The sequence below is a fragment of the Corticium candelabrum genome, chromosome 21 (assembly GCF_963422355.1).
Source record: "Corticium candelabrum chromosome 21, ooCorCand1.1, whole genome shotgun sequence".
Lineage (NCBI taxonomy): Eukaryota > Metazoa > Porifera > Homoscleromorpha > Homosclerophorida > Plakinidae > Corticium > Corticium candelabrum.
This window is the reverse complement of record NC_085105.1, coordinates 5,041,431-5,056,852: the sequence shown is the minus strand read 5'-3', so window position 1 is coordinate 5,056,852 and position 15,422 is coordinate 5,041,431. Positions and strand designations below refer to the sequence as shown.

Sequence of the window (15,422 nt, the reverse complement as noted above, 5' to 3'; positions counted from 1 at the left end):
ACAGAAACCGGCCCTATATAGGGCTGTACAGGAAAGCACATTGTTTATAATTATGCATAGTGTTCAGTCTTTTGTCTTTTCTTGTACCAGTAAACGTGTGATATCTTCCTTGAAATATGACACTAGCATGACATCCTTGTAACTGGACTGATAAGCGTTGTCCGCAATATGTTGTAAATTTGATGCATTCTGATGACCGTCCTCATTATAAGACATGAGAGAAGAGTCTCTAGAAACTGTTGAGCCTCATCACCCCATCTGCTATAATGTTCAAATACCGAAGGGATTGCTGTTGGTGCATACCCTCGTGTGATAACTGGTAGTTAGACTTCATGTGTTTACTATTTCTCTTCTGGATGCCGCAGCCCATCAATATAAGCAGCTCTAGGTAAGATGTCTTTGCGGAATGGATGTGATAGAGCAATGTCTAATTCTTCTGCTGGCATGCAGAATGTTTCAGCGACATAGATGTCTGGCCCTCAACTGGAAGTGGTGTAGCGATCTTTAGACTCAATGTAACATGGTACATGTAGCTGGCTGAGACAATCTGTCCACACGGAAACCATACAGTTGTGAGACCACATCGGTCCACCGCCAACGTTACAAGTCAACAGATGATACCCTTCTCTATCAATGGTTTTTCCACATTCACATTCACACTTATCTCTTCCAACAAGCTAGGCCAAGGGCATCGCCATCCCCAACCTCATGAATGCCGCCAAGCGAAATTTTCGGGTAAGATTGCGAGATTCTGGGTGGCATTTAGCCATGAGCCTGCACGGTGCACCTCTTCCTTGCATCTTTTCTGTCCGTCCGTCTGTCTGTCTGTCTGTTTGTCAAATTAAATTAAGCAACTTTTAACTAAAAGCTAGTCTAATACACGTATGATACATTTCAGATGACCGTGGCAGGGTCTTGCAATGAGTATTTAAATAATGAACAAAAAGTGAGAAATGTCTAGTTCTGAGCTGATGTTGCCCGTGGTATTGTGCTTTTCTTGACATCACTGGAGCATTACATCTTTGCAACTCAACTGAAAACGACATCTCCAAAATGATTTAAACTCGCATGATATTTTCTGTCAATTTCATCTTTTGAGACATTTAGAGAGATCGTCCAGATGCTTTAAAATGCTTTCTCACCTCAACGACCCAAGTGTTAATTCATACACTAGGGGCGCACAACAGATGGTGAGGAACCTTGCAGTAGCATGTCTCCCATGTACTTTTTGGCTTCGATTTCTTCTCTAGAAAGCTAGAGCAGCAGCTCCATCAAACACAGGCCCGCAGGCTGCTTTGCCAGCAGGGGGGTCAAATTCCATAAAAGTGGACTTCTGACGTCACCGTAAAGTTACGTGATTATGATAATAAGGTTACATTAAACTGTAAATGAATATTTAAGGTATTTGTATGATACGCACATTGGACGCATGGGTATGTATGTATGTATGCCAAACGACTAGTACAGAGTGTTGATGATCAGCGACGATCTCATCAAAGCTTGTGTTGTACAAGGCTCGACATTGCGCTTGCAGGTGGATGATGACACTTGGAGTAACACTGTACTGTCATTCAAAGACAGAATCCTCTCATCGGCGGCGGCGGTGGCGGCGGCAGCAGCAGCGGCGGCAGCGGCAGCAGCGGCGACAGCAGCAGCACCAGCACCAGCACTCCCAAGCGGCAAAAATGGGGAAAGAACATGGAGACATATAGTAACTGAGTTTAGATTGTACTTGCTGTATCGAACCTGGGCCTTAAGGGCTTTTGTATGTACGTATGTACAAACAAAAAATGTATGTATGTATGTGGCTCAATTGGTTAGAGTGTACAGTCGGAGATTGGAAACACCCGGGACCTTTGGGTCAGAGTTCGAGTAGGGGCAAGGAACTAACATACAATTGCCTCACTCCCCGGAGTGTCAGTTCTGTCCAGCAAGTATGAAGTATGAAGTATGAAGTACAGCAAGTAAGACGTACCTAGTGACAATGTCATGATAGAGTGACTGCTGAGGCACCGGCGGCGGCGGCGGCAGCAGCAGCAGCATTAGCAGCATCAGCAGCGGCAGCGGCAGTGGGCGGCGGCAGCGGCAGCAGCAGCAGCACTCCCAGGCAGCAAAAGATGAAGAAGAACATGAAGACATATAGTAACTGAGATTAGATTGTACCTGCAGTATCGAACCTGGGCCTTAAGGGCTCTTGTATGTACGTATGTACAAAAAATGTATATATGTATGTCGATGTATATTATGCCCCAGATCTGTACCATTAAGTTGTTGTTGACATCATCGCCCTAGTGATCACAATTCGTAACATACAAGAGTGTAGGTACAGCAACGAAATTACGCTATTGGTTGTCCCAGCGGCAGTCCAATTGAAACATATACTCATAACGTTACAATAGTGCTAGCTATAAAGTAGAACATGTAGGATGAGTGTGTCTAATATTAATTAAGAGAATCTAATTCTAGACGCCAGGGATGTAGGCGCGATTCCTGAGTAGAAACTATGTTCATTGAAGAAGCGGATCTTTCCCAGCGTGCCCCCGGAACCCCCTGGCCTGCGAGCCTGATTATTAGCAGAGATGACAGATTCGGACAGTGAAGGTGTCGTTGTCTTTCAGAGTCCTCTTGGTACGACGCGATTTCTTCCCAATCGAACCCATCTTCACTCGCGCTCGAATTTCTCTAGAACGGCACATCGGATCTCCACTTATACTGCCCATTCCTGACCTTGGACGGTACGCACGGAGCGTGGGCCGTGTCGTTTATTGCTAGCGACATCGATACAAGCAAGATATTTTCGTCTCTAATTTAAATACGCCTACTTCTTTTAATTCGCATTGTTTGCCCGTATACTTGCCTGTTCTCTGCAACGGCAGCAACGCCTTTGAAGTGACGATCGACGTTCAACGGGACTGTCGAAATAGCTGCAAGGTAAGACTTTATTCGGTCACATATTACACGAGGAACAAACTATATTTATTCAGGAGTTTGTGTTGTCCGCCCAATTACCGCAGAAATTCGTGTTAATTAATTAATTTGCTCGAGCAAAGGACGGACAAATCAGCTAGCTAGCAAATAGCTGGGGCTTCTATATAGACGTGATTTGCATGATCATGCGGGGGGCCAATTAATTAACCTCAATGCGCGGTACGGCACTGTCTAACTTGAATACACTTCCGTCCACCGATTGTCGCACATGCACATTGCACACGTCACTATAAGGCTAAGTTTAGCTATAGACTTTTGAACTCTTGTCATAGGTCTACTAGTGACTATAGCAGTAGCTTTTTCACTGTCGTATATCTAGTGGAGATCCTCGTTTTCTTTCACTTGTAGCTCGTTTTAACGATGACCTAGGCCTATCCTAGAATCAGATAGTGACACCATTCCTAGGCTGCTGATTAATTAACCCCTGTTCTCCCTAACCCCTGTTCTCCCTAACCCCTGTTCTCCCTAACCCCTGTTCTCCCTAACCCCTGTTCTCCCTAACCCCTGTTCTCCCTAACCCCTGTTCTCCCTGCCCCTTGGTCTCCCTGGCCCCTGATCGCCATGGCACATAATTTAGTTAGCTAACAACAATGAAAAAGCCACTACCGGTAAGCAACAATAACAAACACGTACTACGCAAGAGCCTAAATAGAGTGCTGTGCTTTTGATGTCTTGTTTAAATTAATTCTCATATCTGGAATAAAGTAACAAATTCAAACTATTCTAAACCCATAAATGAATGAAAAAACAAGGTACTACTAACACCATTTAATTTAAGTAATTTATTTGTTTATTTGGAAAGTTACATTTAGTCAATTTCCCAGCGGTCCATGCTAGTGTTAGCTACGATCGCAAGCAAGTTTACTTAGAACATTAGCATATCATTGGTTGCTTAGAGGCCACTTCCGCTGTTTGCTCCTGTCGCAGCTTGCTTCGATTTACTTCTCTCGAACGTCATTGTGAACACTGGTATTCGGACAACACATCTTCGGTACTGAAGAGTGTATGGTCTTCCATATCAGCTCTAACTAATGAGTCTGTAGAAAGGTACGTGCCGGCCCTAGCTTGCGCACTAATTAATTGCTGTCCATCGTAGAGCTATCGCGATAGTGAGTCACCTTCCTCTGTTAAATATTTTTACGCACCTGATCACGAACTTCCTTAGAAATACAGTAATTTGAAGTATGTCCTCACAGTTGTAAGCTAGCGTAGCCAACATGTACGTCTGACTAATTGATCTACCTTAGCCATGCAGTGTGCATGCCTGAACGTATAGCTAAGGTCCTTGTATTCCAGCCTAACACTGTTGGGTAATTGAGGACGAATCTATTTCTGTTTAGTGGTTGAAACGGCTGTCATGTGCTCTGAAGAATTTCAGGTATGGTAAGAATAATAATCAATTACATGCAGAAGCATGGCATCCATATAGAAAATTATATACGAATCCAATCAATAATAATATAAAATAGTAATAATATTTTCTTTAGCACACTTTATGGTATACAGTATAATTCGATCCCTCTTGGGGAATAATGAAAGAGAAAAAGGCAAGAATTAAACTAGACAGACAGATGGTAAAGAAAAGACGCATGCACTCCCTAGACCTACTACAGCTGCTTCAGGTCTTTGCAAGTTATGGCAAACAATTTCCAACACCTTTATTAAGTAATAGACGTATTTCTATAATACAGTATGATACAGTATCTCAAGGATTTGCTCACTTCAGTAATGCACAACTTAGAGCATATACCTTACTCAATCTGCACACACATTAATTATTTGAATGCCGTGCTAATTTTAGGCATATATATATATATATATATATATATATATATATATATATATATATATATATATATATATATATATATATATACTTCCAGAGTTTAGTTTCATTTCATAGGTGTACTGCTTTCAGGCAAACAGCCTATTCAGAGACTATTTTAATGCCTTTCTTTCTCTTCCGGTAAGAAATAAGCAAACTAAAACTTAAAGTAGAGACTTCAGCATCAGCTAACATTTATTTACTATGGCTATAGGTTTTCCCAGAACTTATACAATACAGGGTGGAACACCGTGGTTTTGAAGTCTATGGATGTGCTAAGGGTCATGGCCAGAAAGCAAACAGTAGCAATCAACCCATGATGGTAACAAATTGTGTGTTTTCTGCGCGATATGTATATCTGCAATTTATTGTCTCCATATGCATATTCAAATGCAAACAAATTGAACTGGTGGTGAAATAATTTGTCTGTCAGTTGATCAAACAGGAAGATATCATGGAATGGCTAACTAAAAATCGGCTAACTCTGTTCCATGACAGTTGCATTTATCTACAGTACAGGCTAGCAAATCGGTTATCTGAAAGACAAGAAAAGGTCAGTGAATAAACCCCAGAGTCTATGGGCAACGATGTATAACATAATATTGCATCATTAAGAAAATATCATCAAAACATGAAATGGACTGTTTCATTGACTTTCTGAAAGGCACAGCAGGAGAAGTAAGTCTTTCATTTTGGATAGCTGCAGAGCAAATGCATCTTGCTCGTGACGTAGGAGTTAAGAACAGGTGCACATGCATACTAAGCATATTACATGGTAATTTGTAACAGCTAGTGATTACCATCTGATTATCTAGCCTCTTGTGTGCAATTCGAGACAATTTCCTCGGCTCACAAAGCAACAATGATTTCTGTATTGAAATTGAATACCTTGTAGGCTTGACAGTAGCTTCACTGTCACAACAAAAAGTAACAGAGGCTCAGGGTGTTGTGCTGTCAACGTTAGCTACATACTGGTAAGTACTAAAAATCATGGTACAGTACCGTAATTGATTGTATCCAAACTGACACCATGCACTATTTCAGGAGAACAAGATTTCTACACTATACTTACGGAAAAGACGCTAAATTTTCAAAGGTTGAGCTAGAAACAGATACTAAATGATGATATCATTAGCAATGCTATGTTTCTGATCACACAGCCTGTAGTTGTTAAGGCAGCCAATTATACTCCTACCTTTTGGTGTTGCAAGCTTTCCAAGCTATGTGTGACCTCTGATACCTGTCAATTAGCCGAACCTCAGTCCTGTACAGATAACCTGTTGACAGTTCTGCCCATACAACATCTAAGCGGAAGTTATTTGTGGAAGTTCTTGGTACGAACTCAGAACAAGGTACAATTGAGTCTACAGCCATTATTTTATAGTTATTATTATAGTTTGAAGATTTTCTGTACGTATGTTTTGTAGGATTGGATGGGATATTATTCTTGTTGGTTTGACATGCATTCATTGAAACTATTGTGTTCACACAACCTTCATACGAATCCTTGTCGTACATTGATTGAACAGGCAAAAGTACACTAAAAACAGTTCATTGACACATTCTCTGTATGTCATTGTCTGGTTTGTGTATTAATTATCAGTTTTATTTTCAGATCATATTATCCCATTGGGCTGACACTCTAAAGAACATTAGCGATGGCTCAATAAGGAAGTTTTTCCTAACTGAATTGCTGTGGCCCGACATGGCTGCCAGCGACCTCTTCCAAGTAGTAGATCAATTTGAACAATTGCTAGTAAATGTTCTTCGAGCACCTTGGACCCTGCTCAGAACTAAAGACAAAGAAGACATCATGAAGGTAGCAATTGTGTATTAGGTAGCAATTGTGTGTTATTATGTAAGTAATTACATTTTCAATTGACACATATCTATTGATGTGTGAACAAACGTGTTGATATTATGAAACGATTGAAAGAGACAAGGCTGGTTCACAATATGTGATGGAGATGTGACGGACCGTGATAGATCCTGATGGATGGGTGACAGATCACGATGGATCGTGACCGACAGCTCTCCGTCCTGTTCACAATACGTGTACGTCCCGTTCCGATAATTACCATTCCCCTGCTGCATGATTATGTCATCCTCGTTTTGTGCTTCACTAATTGGGTAGCAGCACCTAGTCATTTCCTGTTGCGGTCCGTCAACTTCTTACAGAGCAGACAAAATAGAATCGATTCTATCTGTCCATCAGCGCTCCGTCAAGCAATCCATCCGTCGCATATTGTGAACCAGCCATTACACACACGCACGCATGCACACACACACACACACACACACACACACGTACACACACACACACCTACACACGTACACACACACATACACACACAGCTGTACGATTGCTATACCAATATGCAACAAGCAGGCAGGCAGGTTGTTCTTTCATCAAGAATGTCTAAACACCTCTGAGGCAGGGTTTGCTCGGTACTGATCTGGTTGAGCACAACATAATAGTAATGATATTGTGAGGGCAACATTCTGCATCGAGATGTCAGTCCTACTTGCGCTTGGGCAGTGCAGACCTGGAGACAGTTAACCTCATTGTGGCAGGCTGTAGTGCCTTGGCACCGATGCATAGACTTACACTGATCGACACAGTCAGGTGACCTCCATTATCCACTGGGAAATTTGTCGTCAGTTTGGGGCTCAAAGATGGGCAAGTCAACTAACTCTCAGACACTGACATGGATACGAAGACTAGATATGGAAATTCTTGCATTTCAGCAGGCAATTTCTCTGTTGCGGGAAGTTAGGAGGGGCTCATCTAGCTTTCGTTTGTTACATGAGCTCCAACTATTCCGGCATCAGTTGAGCATTCCTTGTTGGGAGACTTGTGAGGTCACCATAAATCGGCTGAAAATGTAACTGCAGTCCAAGGTTGAGTGGGCTAGGAGACTGGAGAAGAATCATAAGAGACTTCACCAGAATGGTTTGTTTCAGCGATACTGGGCGGTTATACAGGAATTGGGTAAGCAGACTATCTAGATCACTTCCCCACCATCCGAGTATGAGATTGAGCAGTATTGGGGTGATATCCTAGAAACTAAAGTGTGTCTATCATAATGAGTCTGCCTTCTGGCTGAGGTGTCCAACCGATGGTAAGACGTACCAGACAGCTGAGCAGCAGTCGCCACCTATCTCAGGCAATGAGGTTACAAGACCCTCAACTCAGTTGTCAGACAGACGATTGCAGGGCATTTGGTTCAGGGAAACCTCATGGGATCGGAGCAGAAGGGTTGTCAGCAGGGTTCCTTTGGTGCAAAGGATCAGCTGTCGATTAACAAATTGCTTACTGAGGACTGTAAAACCAGGCACAGGAGCTTGAGCATGGCTTGGGTGGACTACCAGAAAGCCTATGACGGCGTGCCACACAGCTGGTTACTCCGATGTCTTCAGCTGCATAAGATTAGTCTAGTCTTGTGCAGGTTCCTGTCACGTATGATGAAGAATTGGAAGACATCAGTGGTGCTTTCCTACGGGAACAGTACCATCAAGACGAGACTCATGTGGATCAGGGGAGGTATTTTCCGAGGTGATTCACTATCTCCTCTTCTCTTCTGTATGGCTCTTAATCCTCTCAGTGTGGAGTCATGCAGAACTGGTTATGACTATTGGATGAGCACCGGGCGTGGTGAGACTGCCAAACGTCAGCTTGTCAGTCATCTATTTACATGGATGATTTGAAGCTGTATGGCAGAAATCCTGATCAGCTGAAAGGGTTGTTGCACACAGTTCGTACCTCTCTGATTACATCCAGATGAAGTTTGGTCTGGACAAATGTGCTGTTGCACACCTTGTCAACGGCAAGCTCTGACAGTAGGAAAATGGACACCATCAACTGTCTGGACCGGGTCAAGTCTACAAGTATTTGGGTGTGGACAAGAGTAATGGTATCCAGCACAGCACTATGCGGGAGACGCTCCATTGTGAGTAGTTTTGTAGAGTGAAGATGGTTTTCTGGACTGAGTTGTACAGTCGGCACAAGATTCTGGCCATCAACGAGTTTGCATGGCTGGTTCTCACTTATGGTTTTGGTGTCATTCATTGGAAGACCACGGACCTGCAGCAGCTTGATCGACGGACCAGGAAACTTCTCTCTATGCACGGTGTCCACCATCCTGTGGCAGACGTTGATCGGCTGTATGCTCCGTGCGCTGAGGGTGGTCGAGGGTTACAACAGATCGAGTCGACATATCAGTCTTGTATTGTGGGGATGGACTGTTACCTTCGTAACAGCTCTGATCTCTTCATGCAAATGGTACAGGAGTGCGATGCTAGGAGGTCCTCTCATTCAATCCAATGCATGGCCCATCAGTTTACTGCACAGCTGCAGAGGAGTCTCTCTAAGGACAACAAGCCGCAGAGCCTGCATGGAAGTGGGACCATCCTGTGATGGTGTCTTCGAGCAAGCACCTCAAGACAGATGCGAAACATTTCCGCACGAGCAGCAGTTATCTTTGTGTACAGTCTTGGAGCAGAGAAGTTATGCATGGTCAGTATCACCATCTCACTGAGAAACCACCTGTGGACATAAAAGAGACCTACAGATAGCTGAAGTCATTGAATCTTCCTGCTGCAACTGAGGGACTGGTTGTTGCTGCTCAAGACCAAGCTCTTCGGGCTCGGTATTATGAGTGCAATATTCTGCATCGAGATGTCAGTCCCACTTGCCGCTTGTGCAGTGTAGGCCTGGAAACAGTTGACCACATTGTGGCAGGCTGTAGTGCCTTGGCACCGATGGTCTACACTGATCGACACAGTCAGTTGGCCTCCATTATCCATTGGGACATTTGTCGTCATTTTGGGTTCCAGTGGAGAGAGCAGATGGTACCAGCATCATCCTGATGGGCTTGTGGAGACGGACGAAATCACTATGATGTGGGATGCAGCCATTCCTACTGCTAGGAAGATCGGTGCCAATGGTCTTGACATCTGTTTCAGAAAGAAGAAGACAAACACTTGTCTTCTCATTGATATCAGCTGTCCTGCTGATGGCAATATCGCCAGGAAACAGGCTGAGAAGTTGACGAAATACAGTGACTTGCGGGTGGAGGTAAGCCGCATGTGGCAGTGTCGGACACTGGTTGTTCCAGTGGTGTCAGGAGAGTTGGGCACAGCACGCAGGTATTGAACGGTTGCTGGACATTATTCCAGGTCATCACAACCTGCAGTACTTACAGAAAGCAGTGCTTCTTGGATCTAGTCAGATCCTACGTACAGTCATGTCTTCTGTTTAGACAGCCATGATGGTCTAAGCACCTCCGAGGCAGGGTTTGCCTCTGATGCTTACAAGAGACCTTGCGAACCGGACTGATCTGGTTGAGCACGACAATAATATCAGTCACCATCGTGGCTTAGTGTTTAGCGACAATGGCTACCACTCCACGGTTTGGTGGTTTAAACCCCAGTGACGACAGTAAATTATGAAACTTGTCTGTCTTTCTCGTGTTTATCTAGCTTTGTCCATGACTACGACTTGCTTCACTCATTGGGGAGTTTCTGTGGTCTGGTGAACGACATTCAGGACTTTCATGGTGGTTATTGATATCCACTAGGCATGCTGTCCGAGTTTAGGGTCGCTGTAATGCCTGCAATCTATATCGAATTGGCTAGTCATTGATCGCCGTGTGGACTACACAGAACATGTACCCTGCTGGGCTCACCTGCCGGGTTGGTGGGCGCCCACATGGGGTAAAGACCCCATTTGCCCATCATGGAGGGGCATAACGACACACATAAGCCACTATAGCCTAGTGGTTAGAGTTCTGTTCTCTGACCATAATGGCCTGGGTTCAATCCCGAGTGGCGACAGCAATATAATGAAATGAGTCTGTTGGTTCTTTCTCACCATCTATTTGGCTATGTCTGTGAGAGTAGACTTGTTTCCATCAAAGGGAAATTTCTGTGATCAATGTTGTTGGCAATGAGGATCAGTGCTTTCCTGGTAGTCATTGGTATCTGCTGGGCACGGGCTGTTCAGAACTGGCAAAACCCCTGTAACACACGCAATCAATGATCAATAAGCCAGTTACTTAGTGCCACATATGGATTACACAGAAACGTCTGTCTGGGACTTACCTGCCGGGTTGGTGGGCACCCAGTCGAGGGTAAAGACTCCACTTACCCTACCCAGAGGGTGATGACGACATAATTGTTACCCCACAGTGGTCTAAGATTGCCTTTTACAGCCTGACTGCTTGTTGTTTTCTGGGTACGTGATTGTGATAACAGTTACAATAGTAAATGTATGACACTTTTAGGGCTGTTGTTTCTGTATACATAACTTACGCAACTGCTCAGCTATGTGTTTAGTTTTGCCTTTGTGATATACTATTAGTAACAATTGTGAGATATAATTTGATGGCAAACGTGAAGTTGGCAAACAATATGTTGCAGATGCCTTGCTCCAGAATCACTCAGGAGCAGTCTATCCCATTTTCACCTACCTCAGATGACAAACCACAACCTATCATCACTGACACAGAGGTATTGTGTTTCTCATGCATATTGCTGAATTTCTCAACACAACTAGTAAGGGAAATTGTCTCTTGAAAGAAGTCTAGAATTGAGACAAAACCCCAAACCAAATCTCTTGGCATTCGGGAAGCATTCACATTTGACAGATTAATACGCAACAGAATGGAACTTGAACATTTCCAACAATTTCTGGCTGACCGTCATGTAGCAAAAGATCTCATGTTATGGATTGATGTTGAAGAGTTCTTGCACATTCCCAACAATGAAGTTCGCCTGCGCAGTGCCAAAGCTCAACTGATAAAGTCAAAATACCTGCACAAGCAATACTTTTTCAGTGCCATTGGTCCAGCTAACAAAACTGAACAGAAAAAGGTGATTATTCAAATACCATAGTCTTGTTACCATGTTTTAATGGTACAAATTAATTAAATATTACATCCAGATACTCTTGTTGGCGGGTGGAAAAATTGGAAATCGTCCATCAACTGCAGTTCTAACTAAAGTGCAAGCAAGTGCAAGGTAACCTCAATCAGATAGCACCTACAACTGCAATGTTATAACATGAAAATATTGAAATTCCAGATCAAGAATCGAGTCAAGGTGGTTGCCCATGTTTACTTCTGGACAGGACTTTGAAGGTCGTCAAAGTCCACAAGTGAGTGGTATGTCTGATGTTGTTGAAATGATAATGAGCCAGCAGCAATGGGCTCGACGAGTTTCAAACAGTGAAAGCAACAGTTTTAGGCACAGTGACAACTCCAAACAACCATGGAAGGAAGTAATGCAAATTAACATACATACAAATTTTCAGATAATCTACATACTGATCAATAGGTGTTTGCTGATAAATGGGCAGCATCTTCAAAAGACATAGTTGCTCTCCGTCGTGGAATGTTGAATCCTGTCGTATGCCATCAGTTTCGTAGCTTTGTGTCACTAAAAGATGGTGGAAACCCATTTGCTGAGAATGATATACTATTCTGGTTGGAAGCTGAAAGATTGAAGGTTGCCATAATGCAATAGAAACACACACACACACACACACACACACACACACACACACACACACACACACACACACACACACACACACACATTTGTTTCCGCTACTCAACAGATGAGCTCACGCTCACGACTTCCGATCAGCAGTTGTTTGATTTTGTCTTTGGTGAGCACGTTCATGTGCAAAGCGTCCAATTCGAGAACGACATACTCAATTGCAGATATTGCAAACATGCTCTGTAGTCAATTTCTGATGTACAGTTGTGCCACATTAATCTTTTTTCTACAATCTTGTAAACTCTACCTTCTTCATAACATTCTAAACCCAATCTCATATTTTTCTTTCACCTTAATTGAATGGTCACATGCTATCATTTCCCAATTTTTATGATCAGTACCGACATTCTGTAGCAGTCACACACACACACACACACACACACACACACACACACACACACACACACACACACAAACAAACAAACAAACAAACATACCCAGATGTCTAGTCAGTGTTCCCTTATCATGTGTGTGTATTAGCACTTCTGTTCTGGACAGTTGGACATGAATTTGGTTTACAAAAAGGTACAAGCTGTTGTTAGTCAGTTCATTGACTCAGCAATACCTCCAGCTTTGCATATCACGATACCGCAAGAGATGGCTCAAAGAATTCGACGATGTGTTCCCATTGCAGGACCATACCTAATGAAAGAAGCACAAGTGATTTCTAGAAATTATCTAAATTTCATACATTACTTGTTATTGTTGGTTGTTTCTCAGGATACAGTATTCCGAATACTGTTTACGCACTGGCTCGACTTCTGTAAATGGAAGGGACAACATCAGGCTGGGGAACTTCCATTTGATCAATTACAAAAAGAAATACATAAAGACCGAAGGTCTAGCAAGAGTGATGGCCAAACAAAGTGGAAACCACGATCGGATTCAATTTTCTCCCGAACATCATATGATGGAAGAAATGATGACAACTGGATAGATGATGAGAGAGGATCCAAACTGATGTTTACACTTTCTCTCTACAATGAAACTGGAAACATCTACATTGTTAGAAGCGGGAAAAGAGGGAAGGTGTGTAAAAGTATATACAACCATGAACCACTTCATGATTTCTTTCAGTCAAACGTTAGTCACTTACCATATCTTCCTGAAAAATCCAAACCAGCAATGCACCAAAAAACTAGATTCAATGTGACAGATAGCATATGAACCAATTACTAAAATGCAACATTAAACATGGCATTGTATTATTGCTATCTTACATATCAAATATAACATACATCAGTTGTTCAATCCTAGGTATTTAAAACTCTGGAAGTTTGGCATCCTATTTCTATTTAATTTGGATGTGCCAAGACCACCTTGTACAGTATTGGGCACTAGATATTTTATAGTGGTCAATAATATTGCATACATATATCCATGTATCATAACAACTTCTCATGCATGGCGTGCAATATCGTTTCTCAATTCACAGATGTAGACTCATATTTTATGCATAGCACACCAATAGTATGAGCCATGCACACAAAACAACCAAATCTAAATGATATCTAGCTACAGTTTGAAATGTTGTCTTCATTGGGGCATGAACAGTGACGCAAAACTATTTTGAAATGCAAACATAGTTACACACACGCTACATAGTCAGTCATGAGCACACACCTGAACCTGAATTTCAGCCATACCCACTGAGTTTAGGTCTTGCAGAATATATTGCCATACTGAGTGATTGTGTGGATCTTCTATAGATAAGTTCAATGATTTTAAGTCTTTCTGAACTACATCAACACACACACACACACACACACACACACACACACACACACACACACACACACACACACACACACACACACCACATACACGCACACCACACACACACCACACACACACACACACACACACACACACACACACACACACACACACACACACACACCTGTGATTGTCTTCACTGAAAGACCAATCTTTTCACTGCTTCAATTCACTATCATCTAAACACCAACTTTTGCAATTAGCTATATTTCTCCCACCTTACAGGCGATTTAATTATGGTATCAGAAAGTTGCAGTGGTTGTAGTGAAGAGATTTGGAAGGACATACAGTTTGCAGTAATGTTATTTTATTTACAAGAGTCTTTATTGCTTCTGTTGTATAGAATTTGTAAAAATTAAATATTACTCCAGTCAGCAGGATGCTTATTGAAGACTTGACAAAACCTGTTCTGTGATAGCTATAGTACTTGAGATGATGACAAACACAATTCGCTTTTACATGGGTTTTGAGCCTAATTACATACAGAGATGCCAGTGAGCCAAAAATTCATCAATTCACCAGAGAGTGTAAATGGTTGTGGTGGTGATGATGATGATGATGATGGTGGTGGTGGTGGTGGTGATGATGATGTGATGATATGACGACTGAGTAGGTTGCATGTCGATTTCAACAAAACTCATCTAGGGCTTTGCCTGTGCCAAAATGGCCGCCCAATATGTGATCCACAAACACGACCACAGATGTAACAGGTCTAGTGGGTGCTGCAATGGTAGTTCCCGCCTTTTGAAATTGCCTTTCAGTATCTTGCCATTACAGTGGTCGTCTTCAAATTGATTGATTGCAGCATGCAGTACTGCATGTTGATCTCAATAGAGACCCGTCATTATAGCTAGAGTAATGTCTCTTAGCATAACCGGTTAATTAACATACAACATATCTGATAGTGAACCATGAGACAGTAGACTGCAAAGCGAGGTATCTCCGCACGGTGAATATGCTCTGATGAGAAGGAGTGGCATATCCCGGCCCCTAAGGAATTTGAAGACAATGGCAACTAGATCATGTCGATACATTTTATCTGACAAACTGGAGTGGCTGAAGAGATGCATTGTATGCTCTCTTGCATGAACTGTAGAGCTATAGTTCTGACAGCTTTCTTTTCAAGTTGCTCCGTATCCAACCTCAGCAACTGAGATTACAGTGTTCTTTTGATTCCTAGTAGTTCTCAAAAAAAGAATAAAGGTAAACAAACTCAAAACTATTCTATTCTACACGGTGTACTTTAGCGCATGCGCGGTTCGGTAATCGCACG

The 15,422-nt window shown here is 42.5% G+C and overlaps 1 protein-coding gene and 1 long non-coding RNA gene across 2 annotated transcripts; one reads left to right on the top strand and one right to left on the bottom strand.

Moving 5' to 3' along the window:
• The first annotated feature begins 3,921 nt into the window (after positions 1 to 3,921).
• Positions 3,922 to 13,549, top strand: LOC134196525 (regulator of G-protein signaling 22-like). Its single transcript, XM_062665671.1, has 18 exons — positions 3,922 to 4,035; positions 4,329 to 4,366; positions 4,907 to 4,954; positions 5,028 to 5,135; positions 5,247 to 5,366; positions 5,429 to 5,559; positions 5,629 to 5,787; positions 5,858 to 5,909; positions 5,974 to 6,165; positions 6,241 to 6,348; positions 6,429 to 6,632; positions 11,234 to 11,323; positions 11,393 to 11,686; positions 11,757 to 11,833; positions 11,897 to 12,092; positions 12,149 to 12,319; positions 12,854 to 13,033; positions 13,094 to 13,549. Exons 2-18 carry the CDS (start codon positions 4,346 to 4,348, stop codon positions 13,538 to 13,540), a joined length of 2,598 nt encoding a protein of 865 aa, XP_062521655.1. The 5' UTR covers positions 3,922 to 4,035; positions 4,329 to 4,345; the 3' UTR covers positions 13,541 to 13,549.
• Positions 13,550 to 13,804: 255 nt separating this feature from the next.
• LOC134196526 (uncharacterized) lies at positions 13,805 to 15,377 on the bottom strand. The gene is made up of 4 exons (XR_009972536.1): positions 15,198 to 15,377; positions 14,274 to 15,139; positions 13,997 to 14,076; positions 13,805 to 13,937 (listed from the first exon to the last, which is right to left on the bottom strand). It is a non-coding gene; the product is annotated as an uncharacterized LOC134196526 (long non-coding RNA).
• Positions 15,378 to 15,422: the final 45 nt, after the last annotated feature.